Below are 18315 nucleotides of genomic sequence, written 5' to 3' on the forward strand. Positions count from 1 at the left end.
TTCTTCAACAGATTGGGGTGTGTCAATAAAAGCTCCATTTTATTCACGTGTATAAAGTTTGCATACGAAGAACAATGAAAGGGCTGAAAAAACCAAAATCACATTTTTTGTTGGTGAAATCCCAATCACCAGACTCGAACCGAGGCACCAATTTGATTAAACCATATTGTTTACACATACGCGCTCGCGCAGACATGGTACGTGGAGTCCATCTTATATACATAATAAAGAGAAGAATAGTTTCCTCCAATAATAAAACATCACTCTTGCCAATAAGTTTCCATGAGATTTATTGTACACAAGTAAACCAAATCTCATGAGAAGACATATCACATAATTTTACAACCTCTTCTATGGAAAAGTAATTGAAAACAAAAAGAAAGACTGAACAAAAAATTAGTGTAAATTACTGGACAAACCTAGTTCAATATTGTGAGCACTTGAGCTGAATGGTGTGAATGCATCATACCAAGATTTCCCGTAGCTTTGATTCCATTGTTCCATTTCAGGGCTTCAGCCATACTCCACTCTCATCGCATGGGAAGAAAGTGAGCCTAGGACATCTAAATTTCTCCAAGTAAATCAAGTCAGGAAATGAAACTGGGATTTCTTTCCAATCCATCTCTAGTTCACTCAAGAACTTCAATCGCAGTGTCTCAACTGCCCACCTGTCGTTCTCCTCAACTGCGCCAAGATTTCGGAGTTGTCCTCCTCTAATGTAGAGTTTCTTTAGGCTCTTTAGATTTCCAGGCCTCAACCAACTGGGTGCTGTCTTCTGAGGGTAGCACTGCAGGTCCAGTTTCTCTAGATCTAATTCCTGATTCAAGGTAGCAGTCGACCTAAGCGCCCCTCTGAATGTTGGTAGTTTACTGAAAAAATGATTTTTTGTGATAGTTGGTGGTGTTGCTGGCTGTGGTGCAGCATTGTGTTGAGTGCTTGTTGTCGTGGGTTGAGCAGCAACATTATCTGGCTGGCCTTTATCCTGAGTGGTGGCCGGGGGGTATAACCGTCCCCATTCTATCGTTAGCTTTCGAAGCCGTCCAAATTTTTGTAAAACAATGAGCTCATCTTCTACGGGAAAATCCACCCTACTTGTGTGGATTGACAATTTCCTCAACTTCTTCAGTGCTGACAAATCATGAAAAGTACATGAAGTATCATTCTTATCATGAACACCAACTACGAATCCTTTAAGAACTTGGAGTTCTGAAAGGAAGGCAATCCCCTTAGGCATGCGCTCCAGCAAGTAACACTCAGACATATCCAAGTGTGTGAGATTCTTAAGTGAGCCTATTGTCTCTGGAAGTAGCTCTAAATTCGGACATGCTCCAAGATCCAAGATCCTCAAACTAAGAAGTTTGCATACTTCAGCAGGAAGGTCCATAATCCTAGATATTCCTTGCAGACTTAAAATTCTCAAATGTGTCAAATGGATCAACCCTCTTAAGAATTCAATGTCATCTACTTCAATGTGATGCTTAGCCCTGCTGTGCCACCTTCCAAGATGAAGAACCTTCAGATTCCTCAACTTAGACCAGTCCACATTGGAAAAATCTGGATAAGACTCATTCACATTGAATACGGTGTGCAGCATTTTTGGATCTAAATCATGTGGTCTATTTGCCACATTTTGATCCAAATCATGTGGTATATTTGCCCTATTTTGATCCAAATCATTTGGTTTATTTGCCACCTTCTCCATCAGATGACGAGAGCCCTTCACCCGATACACCAAACACGCCCGATAAGAATGCGATGAAAAATTGGCTGTGGGACTACCTTTATTATCAAAATTAAAGAATCTCACCTCTTCGGCAATCACAATTACAGCAGAACGAATAAGATGGTGCATTTTAAAACTGTGCACAACCGATCTCCGTTTCTTATAAACAGGTTCAATGCAGCCCTTCTTGGTTAACTCTTGAAATATACCATCAGCAATTTCCTCCACTGTCTTTTCTCCATCAACAGGAGGGTTCACAAACCCTTCTCCAACCCACCAATGTACCAAAACCCTCTTCTTTATAGCCTCATTGGCAGGAATAGCAGCGAAACACAACAAACAGAGCTTTGTAATAACACTAAGACTGTTATAAACAACCCGAAATTCTTTAAGAGCTGGGCTATCCTTAAACACCTTACTTAAATGTAACTCAGGCATGCTATCAGGCTCTTTGCCAATGTCGGCCAGAACCAAAGGATTGTCCTTGTTGAACAGCAATTTGTCAGGAGACGGAATTAGGAGCTTTAGTTTCATGATTACCTTACTGTGCACCCGGAGCTTCTCCTCCAGAAATTTCTTAGCTTTGGACTCATGGATGGGAGTCTGTGTTGGGGCAGCCAAGAGACTGTGTTGCGGTTTTAGGAGAATCTTGAAAAGATCACAAGCGCTTTCTTCAAAATTCTTGAGTCCGGTGAAAGTCTGCGCAATGTAAATGAGGTCTTTGCGTAGCTTTTCAATTTGAGTAGCCATGTCCTTGTCATCGTCTTTGGCTTTGTTGAGGTGGTCAATCAGAGCGGGAATGATGTCTACTCTGATGCTCTCAAAGCAGATTTTGTCGGATTTGAGAGTAGACTCAGACATGCTTCAAGTAAACAAACGAAATCCAGAGTAAACATATGTCAAATGGAATTGAAATTTCGATTTATATAGGCCTGTTGCTTTGTACCTTGTCTCCTCCATTCAAATAAAATTACTCTGTTACTCTTTCAAAAGTTTTCTATTCATAGTTAAGCTATTGTCCTATACATTAAAACCGACCATTTCCTAAACCTCGTCATCCATAAATTAACAATGATACTGTCAACAAGGTAACGAGATATTTGCTTGTACAAACAGAAATAAATAATTCACTCATAGGGCATTTAGCACAAAAATTATCCACAAATAATAACAGAATGATGTATTTTCCGTACATTGCAAGAAATGATAAGCAGTTAGCTTTAGCTAACACAGGAATTATATAATTGAAAATAATTTCAACAAAAGAAACAGAAGCAAACAACTTACTCTTGAGTTCAGGAGGCCTTGATGTTCTTCAAATTGTAACAGAATGTTCCAAATGCAAACACAGTGATTTAGAACCAACAAAATTAATAAATATATATATAAAAAAACCCATTACCTTTAAAAGTACGAAAGCATCTATTCTTTGCTGAGAGAGTGAGTTTTACTCCCTCTTTGTTGAGGCTGCTTTTCATGTGGGGCTTAGGACTGGTGGGGGCCTTCACCAATGACTGGATGAATGGATACTTGGGGAGGAAGATGTACATCCCCTTTAAAGGACAATCATTGGAATATCATATAGAAGATATGCATCACTTTGTGGAAGATCCTTAATTTCAAAACTCCCTCACCCATGAGTGAGTAAAAAAGGAATGAACGAGAGAAGGCGTGTTACCTGTGAGATGAATATCGCATGAACGTATATGAGAAGAATCATAACTTGAGAATCTCGGTGAAAGGTGAACCTGAAAGCATCGGGCTTGCTTTCAATAAAACCATAGGTGATGATGAAAGAGCTAAAGCGGTGAAACCATGTACGCGGTGCTTGCTTTAAGCTGTAAGTGGCTTTGTGGAGTTTACAAATATATGAGGATGTACGATAAGGGTCAACAGGGTCGAGTCATATACACTTCTTCACGATTCACGTGAGTGATCCAGGGAGGAAGCCATTTGTTGTTGATTTATAAACTCTTAAGCTGATTTATTAGGTAGTTAAATACATTTTCGTTTTAACTCTGTTTTGTAAGCCAAATGTAAACTTTCTATTGGATGACTAAAGGAATGGCTGACATCTCTTTGATGTACAAAGGATCCAGCTATTAAGCCTAACAGTCATATATTCCCTCACACTATGTGCGTGAGGTTGTAAGGAAGAGAGAGTGACTGAATGGAATAGAACATTGTATAGCACAGAAATCTTTGCTCTAAATTTTTTTCTTTCTTCTTCATCACTCTGCCTTCCAAAATCTTAGAAAACACTAACATTTTTGACCTCTAACTAATGAGAAGGCCAACCACATGAGACTGAAATGGGGAGAACCATGGGAATGGATTTTGTCTCATGTAATGGTGAGGCATTGTAATGTTCTCACCTGTGAGGATTTATCAGTTATGTGCTGTGCAAAGTATGGAAGCTGGAGGTGTTGACTGTAGAAAGTCCATGAAGACATGTCGAAAATAGATACTTTTTCCTATATGCAATTCACGGGTACAGACCTTATATACAGGCATAGGAGGTAGCTAAATGGTTTACAACGGTAGTGTAGTAATTACAATACAATAAAGCTATAATTAAGATACAATAACAATGTAACGGAAATACTCCTTGAATAGGTATAACTATGATTGAATGTCATGATGGTGGTGGTAACTCCCTAACAGTTGACAAAGATTGCAGTATATGATCAGGAACCCATCCTACATTCCAAACCAACTCTACCAGTAGCATGGAAAAGAGAGTTAAACACTTAAACTTGTTCAAAGGAGTTGGCATGCGTAAGATACCTTCCCTTTCAAGCATTTCCCAAGATTCTCAATTTATTATTTGAGTTTTACCCTTTAAATCAACTTAGAATTTGTCTAATTTCAACATTTGAAGCAAAACAAAAAACCAAAAAAATAATGCTATATAAGGATCACAACCTACTGCTTTCAGTATGGAAGCAGAGCAATCAGTGTCAGGCAAATTAAGGTCTTTTTGGTGCTTTGTTTGAAGTCGCCAAAAGGGTTCAGCTTTTCAGTTTCCATATAAATCAGGTAAATTTTGCAAAGTACATGCTTTTCAACATTGGATATAAGTTAACTATGAAAAATTACAAACTCATTTAACATGAGTGCAGGATCAAAGTTGATCTCTTAATTATTATGATATATTTCTAGATTAATAGATCAAAACCTGATAGATTTCGAAAGCAAAATACAATTGGGAAGCATTAGATTACTATTATTGATACCTATGGATTCCACTGCGTGGATTACTTTGGAACTTGTTCATGTATTGCCCGTCCCATCATTTTTGATTGATTTCCAACTTCAGAGCTTCCAAGTCTGAGGGATAGGATAGAATCGGATCATTCTCAACTGCGTCTTTGAATATTTTCCAGCAGCTTTCAGGGTCTGAAAGCGGCAAAAGGCGATGTATATTTTCTTCTCCGACCATCATCTTTGTTAGTTCTTCATTCCTACTTGTGACTATGACTCTACCCCCATTCCCTTTTGGCAATCCAAATGCGAACCCATCGTCCCATTTCTTATCACAGCTCAAACAAGAATCCAACTGTCCGTACCATGAATCGGTCTCCCTAGCATCATCAAGCACAATCAGATACCTCTTGCCCACCAATTGCTGGTAGAGAGCACACAGCAGTCCTTCGAGGCCGCGCTTCTCATCGAAAATGGACTTCACCGTCTCCTTTCCAACTCCAAGGTACACCAACATTCTTTTGACAATTGCTACTTTCAGATCTTCATCTTCGTGGCCATTCGGGTCTCTGGCCATGCACACCCAGATCCTTGGAAGGAAGTTGTTTTTCACCTCTGGTTTGTTGAATATCAATTGGCAAAGTGTTGTTTTTCCTATCCCTTCCCTACCAACAATGCCTACTGCCTTGAACCAATCATGACTTTCTTTTTCAAGAAGCAACTTTTCCATTGACACCACATTATCATCAAATCCATAAACCTTGGAATCATCTACTACACCAGTAGTCCACCTCGAAATCTCTGTGTCCCGTGAGCTTGTCTCTGTGTCCTGTGAGCTTGAAACACCATTGTTAGGTTGTAGTTTATCTTTCGTAGCCTTGAGTTCCCTCTTGATCTTATTTAACTCCCTCCTGATTCTGTTAATGGTGAGTAGCTCCTCAGGAGAATTGAAACCGTGTGTTCTTGTTAGCATCTGGCACTCAGTGACAACATTGTTGAGGTAGTAAAGCTTGTCCCTGATGGATGAATCTACAGGGGAGGATGAGCTGAAAATGTCTACAAGCAAAGACTTTATTTCTTGAAATTGGTTGTACCTGGGAATTTTGGAGATACTTTGGTCTTTCCCATCAAGAACTTTCTCGAATTGTTCCTTTAGATAATATTCAATTTCTTGAGCCATAGTACTCTCTCTCTGCAACTCTCTGTTGTTTATTCAAACTTGTAACAGCAACTGGAGCTCTCTGCTGCACAAAACCCAGAGGTGAGGATGTAATAAGTACACAATTCTGAAGGATAAAGAAGAAAGACAGAGAAAAAAACCTGATGGCTTCGGTGGACTGGAAACTGAAGAACCAAGCTGTGCAAAAAGGACTAGTGAGAGTCTGCTTTCCTGTTGATTGATTTCATCTGGAACGACCACTTTTCAGCCATTCCAGGAGTCAACTGTGAAGTCTATGTAAAATATCCCATAAATGAAATAAACTTTCTGAGGAAATATAATTGCAGCAGTGTTGTAAAATATCTTATAAATGAAATTGATTTTATTGTCATAAGTAAAAAAAATATATATATATTCAAAGATCATTATGATTATTAAATTTTTTTCTTTAGAAAGCTATTAAATTAAATTTAATATATGATAAAAGAATGAAACAGACACTTGGGTTCACCTGCTAAACCGGTAACTGGTTCTCGTTCTTGTTGCTATAGCATCATCAACGACTTCTACATTATCTCTCTCTCTCTCTCTCTCTCATCTTTTACTTTGAGTTCTGCAGTCTGCAGCCATGGCGCCAAGTACTTAACATCTATTGCTGGTCCTTTTTTTCTGGTATGAAAACTCTACTCTGTTCTGTATATATTTTATTTGGCTTTTTTTTGTCTCTCTAAGGTATAGATGAAGACTTTGGAAAATTAAATGAAATTACTTAATTTAACTATAAAAGTCTGTCCTGTTTAATTATACAATATAACTTCTTGTTTGTTTGTTTGTTGCACCCATTGATGGAAAAATGACATAAAAATGGAAACTGAAAACTAAATTGCTTACTAATTTCTTGATAGTAAATGATTTACCTGTTAGATTTATCTCTTGTCCTTTTGTGTAACTGCTTTCTATTGTAATAGCTTGAGCTCATATGCCAAGTGCAGGGTCTTAGATCAGTTCTCATCTTCAATGGCTCACATGCCTTGTAAGTGCCATGTGTCATAATCACAATGGCTCATGTATTTGAATGGCTGTGATGACTGATGTAAGCAAATGAGCTATATGAATGAAATGCATGATTCTGCAACAGTGAGAATGTTGCAGTGATTATTCTCCTTCCTGCTCTCTCGCTCTTCTCTTCATTCTCTGTAGCTCCCTTCGTAATCCAAAACTTTAACATGGTATCGAGCCGTTTTATTTGGAATCGTGGCATCGATCGTGAGTACCGTGCTTGGAAATCCAACGTGAAATTTCATCTCGATTCAGTCTCAAATGGCCGGGTCAGGTGGTAGTGATCTTCGAGCTCCAATATTCAATGGTGACAACTATGAATTTTGGAAGATCCGAATGATAACTATTTTCAAATCACATGGAATCTGGGATATAGTTGAAAAAGGTCTTGAAATTCTAGAATCGAAGGGGAAGAAGGTTGATGCGAAAGAGTAATCAGAATCAGAGAAAGTATCTCTGCTAATAAAGGATGCTAAGGCACTAGGCATTATCCAAGGAGCTGTCTCAGATGACATTTTCCCCAGAATCTTGAATGAGGAGACCTCAAAGGGTGCTTGGGACATCCTACACCAAGAATTTCATGGAGATAAGCAAGTGAGATCCATCAAGCCGCAGGATCTACGCCGTGATTTCGAGTACACAAGGATGAGGGATGGTGAAACCCTGTCTGGGCATCTCACTCGCATTCTTGAGTTGGTGAACCTGATGAAGGGTTATGGGGAAGAATTATCCAGAGCAAGTTTGGTTCAGAAATTGCTCATAAGCTTGACGAAAGATTTTGATCCTATTTGCTATGTGATCGAGAAGACTAAGGATATTGAAACTATTAAGGTGCAAGAAGTTATTGTTGCATTAAGGGGATTTGCACAGCGCCTTGATAGGCACGCTGAGAGTACCACTGAGAGAGCCTTCAGTCGTATGAATGTGAATCCAAAAAGAAATCAGTCAAATCCAAAGAAGAACTGGAAATTGAAGGGAAATAAATGGGATCCTAAGCCTCAGAACTCTGTCAATCATGGTGAAAAGAGTGATCAAGAGAGAAAATTTGATCAGGCTAAGGGAAAATGCAAACACTGTGATAAACTACACTATGGTGAGTGTTGGTTTAAAGGGAAGCCAAAATGTCATGGCTGCAATCGATTTGGTCATTTCATTAAGGACTGTGATAAACCAAACAAGGCTAGAAAGCTTGCAAACTTTGCTAATCAGGTAACAGAACCTGCAACCGTGTTTTATGCTTGTCATTCTGCTACTATCGGAAGGAATATGGACATATGGTATGTAGACAGCGCATGTAGTAATCATATGACCTCTCATGAATCTTTGCTTATTAATGTTGATAAAAATGTGAAGTGTAGAGTTAAAATGGGCACTGGAGATTTAGTGCAGTCAATAGGCAAAGGTACTTTGGTTAGAGAAATGAAGGGTGTGACTAGATACATTAAAGAGGTTATGATTGTACCTGGTTTGGATGAGAATTTGTTGAGTGTAGGGCAGATGGTTGAACATGGTTATTGGCTTGTGTTTGGTGATCACATGGTTGATATATATGGAGATCGGCAGATGGAAGATCTGATTGCAAGTGTTCCAATGAAAGGAAACAAATGCTTTCCCTTAAGTCTGGAATATGTCAACCCTCTTATGGCTAATAGAGCAACTGTTGAAGAGCCATCTTGGGTGTGGCAAAGAAGATATGGACATCTAAACTACATCAGTTCGATGCTCCTGCAAGAAAAGGAAATGGTGCAGGGCTTACCGAGACTACAAGGCACTGGACAGGTTTGCTCTAGATGTACTACAGGAAAGGGTCACAGAGAACCATTCGATAAAGGAAAAACTTAGAGAGCATCGCAACCCCTAGAACTGATTCACTCTGATATTTGTGGTCCAATGCAGATCACTATACTTGGAAGAAACAAATTCTTTCTTACCTTTATTGATGATCACACTAGAATGTGTTAGGTGTTCTTTCTACAACACAAGTCGCAAGTCTTCAACATTTTCAAACGGTTCAAGTCTATGGTTGAGCTTCAGAGTGGCTATCAAATTAAGACATAAGTGATAAGGGTGGGGAATACACATCTCTAGAATTTTCAAAGTTCTGTGATGATATGGGATTAGAAAGGCAGTTGACTGTGGCCTACTCTCCACAACATAATGGTATTGCAAAGAGAAAGAATGGTACTGTGATTGAAATGGCTAGAACTATGATATTTGAAAAGAAGATTCCCAAGCTGTGAATACAGCTGTGTATTTGCAGAATCGATGTCCAACAAGTGCTTTGAACAATATAACTCCATTTGATGCTTTTAGTGAAAGGAAATCAGGTGTCAAACACTTAAAAATATTTGGTTCTCTGTGTTACATTCACATTCCTTTACAGAAAAGACACAAATTGGAGGAAACTGGTGAGGATGGAGTATTTGTTGGATATGGGAATTGTGAAAAAGGATATAGAGTTTTCAACTTGAGAACTCAAAAGGTTGAACTATCAAGAAGTGTATTCTTTGATGAGAAAGCAATGTGGAATTGGGAATCTAATGAGGCAGTGCATGTCTCTATTCCTTGGAATGACGAAGGAAACTCAAGGATATCTGAAGTTGATTCAGAATCAAGTCTATGCAATCTCCTTAAAGATCACAAACAACTAGAGACCTGCAAGCATCTCAGGAATCTGGTTTGCTTGATTCTTCACTCTCAATCTCAGAAACCTATGACCATACTCCGCATAAATGGAAAAGTTTAAGTGATGTATATGCTCAATGCAAGATGAGCATTATTGATCCTGAAGATTTCAGTGAGGCAATCAAAGATGAAGCTTGGAAAAAGGCTATGACAGAAGATATGTTAATGATAGAGAAGAATTCAACTTGGGAGTTAGTTGACAGGCCATGCAACGAACCAATTGTGGGAGTAAAGTGGGTTTATAAAACAAAGCCGAACCTTGATGGTTCCATTCAAAAACACAAAGCCAGACTTGTAGCCAAGGGCTACACACAGAAACCAGGGGTTGACTACAATGAAACCTTTGCCCTTGTGGCAAGGTTAGATACCATTAGGATACTCATTGCACTAGCTGCACAGAAAGGTTGGAAACTGTGGCAATTGGATGTTAAATCAGCATTCCTGAATGGTGTTCTTGAAGATGAGGTATATGTGGATCAACCTGATGGTTTTGTGGTAAAGACAAAGTGTATAGGCTAAGAAAGGCTCTATATGGTCTAAAACAGGCACCAAGGGCCTGGTATAGTGAAATAGACACATACTTAATTCACTGTGGCTTTCATAGAAGCTCAAGTGAAGCAACTTTATACGTGAGGAACAAGGAAGGTGTTGGTACCTTGATTGTGTCAATCTATATTGATGACATAGTCTACACAGGAAGTAGTGCAAAAATGATGGAAGAGTTCAAGGTTGAGATGATGTGCAAATATGAGATGTCAGATTTAGGTTTACTCCATCACTTTCTTGGAATTGGGGTAACTCAAACTGAAGGGAGTATATTTATACACCAAAGAAAATTTGTTCTAACTCTCTTGGACAAATTTAGGCTCAAAGACTGCAAGCCAGTAAGCACTCCATTAGTTGCCACTGACAATTGAAAGGATGAAAGTGAACCTGCAGATGAGAGTTTGTACAGAAAAATTGTTGGAAGCCTTCTATATCTAACATCAACTAGACCAAACATTATGTTCTCTGCTAGTTTGCTTGCACGGTTTATGCACAAGCCTTCTAAGAAGCATTATGGAGCTGCTAAAAGAAGATATATTCAAGGAACAATTGATTTTGGGATTGAATATGTGGTTGGAAACTCTGCTCTATTGATTGGTTACTATGGTAGTGACTGGAGTGGATTCAAGAAGGACATGAAAAACACCTTAAGGTATGCTTTTTCATTTGGAAGTGGTGCATTTTCATCGGCTTTAGTTAAGCAGGATAGTGTAGCACTTTCAACTTCATAAGCAGAGTATGTTAGTGCAGCTAAAGCAACCTCTCAGGCCATTTAGCTTAGGTTTGTGCTAGAGGACTTTGGTGAAGAGCAAGCTGCTGCAACTACCCTATTCTGTGACAACACTTCAGTTATAGCAATGTCTAAGAATCATGTGTTCCACCAAAGAACCAAGCACATTGACAGGAAGTTTCACTTCATTAGATATGCAATTCAAGAAGGTGTGATTGACCTGGTTTACTGCAAAGGTGAAGAACAGATTGTTGATATCTTTACCAAGGCTCTTCCCAAGGACAGATTCAACTACTTGAGAAATCTTCTTCGTGTGAAATCAGCTAGCAATTTAGAAGGGAGTGTTGAAAAGTAAATTGCTTACTAATTTCTTGCTAGTAAATGATTTACCTGTTAGATTTATCCCTTGTCCTTTTGTGTAACTACTTTCTATTGTAATAGCTTGAGCTCATATGCCAAGTGTAGGGTCTTAGAACAGTTCTCATCTTCAATGGCTCACATGCCTTGTAAGTGCCATGTGTCATAATCACAATGGCTCATGTATTTGAATGGTTGTGATTACTAATGTACGCAAATGAGCTATATGAATGAAATGCATCATTCTGCAATGGTAAGAATGTTGCAGTAAATATTCTCCTTCCTTTTGCTCTCTCGCTCTTCTCTTTATTCTCTCTAGCTCCCTTCGTAATCCAAAACTTTAACAAACTGAACATTTGATCAGTCACAAGCATCCACTGATATTCAAGGAAGAGCAAAAAGAAAAACGTGGTGGGCTAGCTTTTTGCTCATGGTGTGCAAAACCTGCGATTGGCCCTAGCTACTGCTGCACCAAATACCCGGAATACGACTTCATTGTCCATAAATCATGTGTCGAGCTACTTGGTGAGATTAAGCACCCTATACACACCAAACACCCGCTTGTTCTTCTCACCATGGGAGATTACAGATGTTTTGCTTGTTTCCTGCGTTACAAAGATGGATTGGCTTACAATTGTTCCCTATGTAACTTCAACCTTGACCTTAAATGTGCTTCCAATTGGAGCAACATTTTGGAAAATGACTACCATGATCATGAATTCATCGTCCTTGCGAAACAAATGCAGCTTTGCTGCGATGCTTGTGGCCAAGGTGGGCATGAAGTCTCCTACCTCTGTAGCATCTGCCAGCTTGGTTCATAAGGAATGCATTTCATTGCCACGTCACATTAGAATAACTATACACCAACACCCTCTCAAGCTTCCAATTTTCCGAGAAGCCATTGTCAACTACAATGATCAAGTTTGTAAAGTTTGCTACACAACCATGACCAGCAATGGCCTTCTTTATTACTGTCAGTGTTTCAATTACATTGCTCACGCTAGTTGGGCCACACATAAGGACTTTCGGGATGAAACAACTTTGTTGGAAGAGGAAAATCATGATCCCACACACATAACCATCGAGACAGTTGATGATGAGTCCAAAAGTCTCATACTAGGTAATGCAAAGGAGATGAACATGGAGGTGGACCAGATAGAATTAGAATTAGGAGCTGCACAGATCAAGCACTTTAGTCATGATCATTTCTTAGTCCTCATTGATGAGGTTAAAGATCATGATGAAACGAAATCCAAAAGATTGGTTCTACTACTGCAAAAAATATGACTTCGACTGCCATCCTAATTGCATTTTAGGGAGGTATCCTCAAGTCAAGTTAGAGGGCCGTTACAAGCGTGATGCTCACCCATACCTTGTCACCCAAGTTGATAAAAGAAAGCGCGTCATTTGTTTTGATAAGAGAGATAACATTCTTCCTTGTGAGGCATGTGGCAAACCTTGTGAAGGATTGGTCTTTGAATGTTCTGACTTTAATGTAAACATCCACCAGTCAGGAATTAAACTGTGTAAGTAAATTCTTCCCAAACTACTCTTGCCCATAATTGGCCTATAATTTTTCATGTTATTTTTGTTTGATATGCTGTTTTGAGTTTAAGGATTTAGTGCACATAGAAACCTATTTGAACCATTAAAAACCTTCCAATCACTTCTCTCATAATAGGTTTCATTTCAATTAGAGAGGTGATCAATGAGCTGTTGTCATTTGTTGAAAAAAAAAAAAACCATACGTTTGGTGTTTTCTATAGAAGTAAAAAATTTCCAGGGCCTTATTTTTTCGTGTACTGAAATTAATTACTGATTGTTGACAGAGAGGGTGTTGGTGAATAAACCGAAAACTTCAGAGGGGTGTTAGTGTAAATAACTCAAATTTGAACCTTATAGAAACTCTATGTAGTACTAAGTCACTGAGGTATCTTACCATGCAATATATAAAGTGTAAAATATTGTAGTAAATCATTATAAATAAATGATTATGGTGTGTTTAATCTTCTTTCATTAATTACTACATATTTTCTACACCCGCAATGTTTGTTAGCTCACTATATAATCAACGTGAAATCAGTTAAACCCGTCATGCAATGCATTTTCTTCATTTTTTTTTTGTGAGAAAGTAATAGATAATTGACTAAATAAACATTTTTCATGGTTTTTATTTAGTTTTTATTGATATCTATAATTTCTCCATATTTCCATTGAAATTTCCATGTATTTTAACCACTGATATTTTCGAAACCATCGCTATTTTAGAGCTTGATAGTGACTAGTGAGACCATGAGGGTGGGAGCAAAAATATCATTTTTAGTTGAAATTTTTTTTACTGTTTTTCTTCTCATAAATTGGTGGTGAACATACACCTTAGATTAAAGTGGTGATAAAAAATATTTCCGTAAGAAACCCTCTCCCCTTTTGAATCTTACGTGACATCTTGATATTGTGTAAGAAAGTTTCCTCATCCCTCAGTTTAGACTTATCACTTGTACTCATCAAAATATTAAAAGACTTTGCTAAATTCTTATTGTTCTTAATAAATTCGTAAGTTATTTTCAAATTTTTTTTTTAAACAATAAGAATTTAACACTTTTAGGATTTTATTGTGTACAAGCAATAGTCTAAACTACAAGAATGGCCTCTATTTTTAAACTACAAGGAGTCTATTTTTTAACACGCATCAAGATCCCATGTAGGGTTCAAAAGGGGAGAGGGTTTCTTACTAAATATTTTATCACCACTTTAATCAAAAGTGTATGTTCACCACCAATTTATGAGAAGAAAACCAGTATAAAAAAAATTCAATTAAAAATAATATTTTTGCTCCCAACTCCTCATGGTCTCACTAGTCACTACGCATCTACTGGTCTAAAATTTCTGAAATATTGGTGGTCCAAAAAAATGGAAATTCCGATTGAAATATTAGAAATTATCCATATTGATAAAAATTGAATAAAAACCATGAAAAGTGTAAGAAAAACTTGGAAATTTTTCTTGAAACTTTGGAGGATGTTTATTTAGTCAATTATCTATTACTTTCTCACAAAAAATTGGAAAGAATGCATTACATGATGGATTTAACTGATTTAAGTTGATTGTATAGCGAGCCGATAAACACTATGAGTGTAGAGAATATGTAGTAATTAATGAAAGAAGATAAAACACACCATAATCATTTATTTATAAAGATTTACTACAATAGTTTACACTTATTGCATGGTAAGATATATGAGTGACTTAGTACCTAAACATAGAGTTCCTATAAAGTTCAAATTTCAATTATCTACACTAACACCCCCTGAGGTTTTCAGCTTTTTCAAAAAAACTCCATGAGGTTTTAGAAATTACAAGAACACCCCTTGATGTTTTAAATTGTTTTTACAAAACTCATTTTCATTGATTTTTCGTCCAAAGATTGATGATTTTATACACACACAAAAATCTCCAAATGACAAAGTTTGCCTTTGAGATTAAATTGCATATACTTCATTGAGGTTAATTTTGCCATTTGCATAAGTTTTTTTTTCAATGAAATCATCAATTTCTGGACAAACAATCAACGAAAAGGGTTTTGTGAAAACAAACTAAAACCTATAGAGGGGTGTTCATGTAATTTTTGAGACCTAAGGAGGTTTTGTGAAAACACAAGAAACCTGAGAGGGGTTTTGGTGTAAATAATTCTTTAAATTTTTCATTGTGTTCATCATCTCGATATTATCGATATTATAGTGATATTTTGGCCAAATGTTGCGCTGAAGTGTGCGATATTTTGGTTTCAATGTTTCTCTTCTCATATTCTTCAATTAGGATTCACCACCTCTAAGTCCAATTCTTCACTCTTGATCTACATTCATGGTTTTGTTCGCAGTTATTTGTTGATTTACATCAGTCGATCATATCCTTGTCATTGGCTCCAATCTCGCTCGCATCACCACACTTATTTCTGATTTGGTCGTCAATTTTCTATGAAGGATCTTAGGCCCAATCATTATTTTTTGGGCAAGGAGCTTGCTCATACTTCATCCAGTATGTCTCTTACTCATAAGACCAAATATGTTGTGGATCTCCTCAAACATGCTAACATGCATGAAGCCAAACCCGAGCCTACACCTGGCTGTTGGTGGACGCCGTCTTAGCATGTCTAATGGCGACCTCTCTCTGATCCCACTGAGTACCGTATTATTTTTGGTGCTCTTCAGTACTTAACCCTTACTCACTCGGACATTGCATTTGCTATTAATCAAGTTTGTTAGTTTATGCATCAACCCACTACTGTTCATTGGCTCGATATTAAGTGCATTCTTCGTTAACTCAATGGCACGCTTACTCATGGGTTACTTTATTCGCCAAGCACTCTTCATCTCAGTGCCTATTCTGATGCCAATTATGGCGGGGATAGTGGCTATTGCGTTTATTTGGGTATTAACTTAATTTCTTGGAGCTCCAAAAAGCAACGCGTTGTCTCCGCTTCTATAGTATTACCATCAACTTGCCACACTGCTCTCCACTGGCCCGCCTTGGTTCTGGGCTTTGTTTCTTGATCTTCATTGTTGTCACCATAAGAGGTGTTTTTAAAATTTATAAACTCGCAAGCGTACGAATCGAATATAGCATAAGCGTGTAAGAGCGATGGTCGTACCCAAGGGATTGCGTGAAAAGATAGAAAACCAATTAAACCCAAGTTAATTTCATTGCCAACCTAGTTGATTCAAATGTTGATTTGTTTGTTTGATAAAGAAAGTTAAATAAAGCATAAAACAAATATGAAAATGACAATAAACTGAAATTAAGATTAAATTTATGAGAAAAAATAACTAAGGTATTAGAATCCACACCATTATTTCATAAGATCCTAATTATTTATCTTTCAATTCCCATGGAGTAGCAATCTAGAAATCAATCTACTGCTTTCTCAAGATTTGTCAATTAAGCTTGTAATTTAGATCATAAGTAAATTTTCAACCCTCCCTTCATAAGTACAAATTCTAAGCATCTATGTAAACAAAATTATTTAACTACAAAGGATCAAAGTTTCCTAAACATCCTATGTGAAAAAGTTTATTTGAATAACAAAATATCAAAGAAATTTGTAAACTAGAAATATAAACCAAGGATGAATTAATAGATTAATCGGCGACCTGCAAAGTCTTGACTACCACAAATACATGATAGAAGTGGTGAAAAGAAAATTAATCTATTAATCATGTCGAAGTGAAAATTATATATCATTGAACACCACAATATTTGAGAATTGAAAATAAAACTAGAACTTTATTTAATAATGGTGTTTCATCCAGTCTTAGTTAAATATTTTAGCTAGACATAATTAATATTTAAAACAAAACAAAGAAACTAAAATACATGAAATAAATGAGAACTAAGAAAGGTGAAGAATAGCTCTCAGTTCTTTCCTTTCCATCCTTGTTCTCTTTCTCTACACTTTCTCTTGCTTTCTCTCTTTCTTTCTTTTAGCGTCTTTCCTATCTATCTCCTCTTTGCTTCTTTGCTCCAAGCTTGAATTTATAGCCAAAGAAGAGAGCCTTGAATTATATAATAATCAAGTAGCTCACCATAAGTAGCCCATCATTTTCAAATATCTTCCTTATTTTTGGCCTACTTCCTTGACTTTGGCTTACTTCCTTGACTTTGGCTTCACTTTGTGTGTCTCTCCCTCATGTCTCCTAAGCTTTCTCCATTTATGGCTAGATAACAACTCAATCATCATTCTTCTTTGCATTCATTGTTTGCAAGTAGTCAATTTGAACTTCTCTTTCTTTGTTTATTCCTCCACAATTGCTATTGATGGAAGACACTTAATATCTACAAACAACCACTCATTAATTACAAAAACAAAGATTGGAAATAACCAATACAAATACTATAATAGATTTAAATAAAACAAAAGAAAATACTAACAAATATAAATTTAAGGATAAAACTTGTATGAATTATGTGCTCATCATTCATCTTCTAGTTCCTTTCCTTAAGCTTTGGTGTGACAAAATTAGTGCTCTCTCTCTCTCTCTTGCCTCTAATCTGGTGTTTCACTCTCACACTCGCCATGTTGAGGTTGATTATCATTTTTTTTTTCTTCATGAAATGGTGGTGCGCAATGAGTTACTTGTTGCTTATTGTTCTACCGTTGATCAAATTGCTGATATCTTTACTAAGGGTCTAGCTCCTGCTCGGTTTTGCCTTACTTCAGTCCAATCTGCCTGTATTCCCTCACGCCGTCTGCTTGTGGGTGGTGCAATGAGACTTGATCATTAAAGGATTTAGTTTCCTGTTTATTTGTATTTATTTCCTAGATTTGTTGTATATATTCCTTGTCTCTCAAGTTGCCTAGAATAGGAAATCCTTTGTGTAGACACCAAGCAAAGCATTGTAAATAATTATCACACGGATCCCGAGTCTCTACATTTAGCATCGGTGCATTTACATGCATTTAAGACAATCTTAACCATTTAATTGATCCAATGGAAATTAATTATTCCACCTCATCATAATTGTATTGTATTAAAACTCTCCTTTTGCACTGTATCAGTTATCCATCTCTTCCTCTCTCCTGCGGCTTTTCCGCCTTCTCTCCGTACTTGTATCATTTTCATAATTATCAAAATCTGGAATTTGATTCCAAAACTGACATTAATAAGATGATATAGTGTACATCAAAATTCCTTATTTCTATTTTGTTAGAGTAGTTCTTGATGGAAATGATTCTTTGGTCTAATCTCAAGCGTCAAGCTTTCATTCTTTTTTAAATAATAATAATAATCCTTTGGTTTCAGTTTGGGTGTTCGTCTCTTGCTTGATCTTCATGGGATATCCAAAATAGTTTATTTT

General features: G+C 37.1%; 3 protein-coding genes and 1 pseudogene across 5 annotated transcripts; 2 read left to right on the forward strand and 2 right to left on the reverse strand.

The window, feature by feature from the left end:
• Nucleotides 1–225: 225 nt before the first annotated feature.
• LOC103339497 (disease resistance RPP13-like protein 4) lies at nt 226–3846 on the reverse strand. Of its 2 annotated transcripts, XM_089042349.1 has the most exons (3): nt 3402–3846; nt 3126–3276; nt 226–2585 (listed from the first exon to the last, which is right to left on the reverse strand). In XM_089042349.1, exon 3 carries the CDS (start codon nt 2582–2584, stop codon nt 506–508), a length of 2079 nt encoding a protein of 692 aa, XP_088898475.1. In that variant the 5' UTR covers nt 2585; nt 3126–3276; nt 3402–3846; the 3' UTR covers nt 226–505. The 2 variants fall into 2 exon arrangements, with proteins under 2 accessions (XP_088898475.1, XP_008241014.3); XM_008242792.3 differs by lacking the exon at nt 3402–3846 and having other exon boundaries at nt 3011–3137.
• Nucleotides 3847–4700: 854 nt separating this feature from the next.
• LOC103339408 (putative disease resistance protein At5g45440) lies at nt 4701–6410 on the reverse strand. 2 transcript variants are annotated; one of them, XM_008242696.3, is made up of 2 exons: nt 6248–6410; nt 4701–6171 (listed from the first exon to the last, which is right to left on the reverse strand). In XM_008242696.3, exon 2 carries the CDS (start codon nt 6105–6107, stop codon nt 5016–5018), a length of 1092 nt encoding a protein of 363 aa, XP_008240918.2. In that variant the 5' UTR covers nt 6108–6171; nt 6248–6410; the 3' UTR covers nt 4701–5015. The 2 variants fall into 2 exon arrangements, with proteins under 2 accessions (XP_008240918.2, XP_008240919.2); XM_008242697.3 differs by having other exon boundaries at nt 4701–6168; nt 6248–6409.
• A 996-nt stretch (nt 6411–7406) lies between these two features.
• LOC148914736 (uncharacterized) lies at nt 7407–11461 on the forward strand. Its single transcript, XM_089043291.1, has 7 exons — nt 7407–7576; nt 7670–8924; nt 9529–9822; nt 9915–10336; nt 10435–10624; nt 10751–11028; nt 11158–11461. Exons 1-7 carry the CDS (start codon nt 7407–7409, stop codon nt 11459–11461), a joined length of 2913 nt encoding a protein of 970 aa, XP_088899417.1.
• A 492-nt stretch (nt 11462–11953) lies between these two features.
• Nucleotides 11954–13059, forward strand: LOC103339499 (protein VACUOLELESS GAMETOPHYTES-like; annotated as a pseudogene).
• The last annotated feature ends 5256 nt before the right edge of the window (nt 13060–18315 follow it).

Source organism: Prunus mume, linkage group LG8 (genome assembly GCF_029339155.1).
Source record: "Prunus mume cultivar Tortuosa linkage group LG8, ASM2933915v1, whole genome shotgun sequence".
NCBI classification, from domain to species: Eukaryota; Viridiplantae; Streptophyta; class Magnoliopsida; order Rosales; family Rosaceae; genus Prunus; species Prunus mume.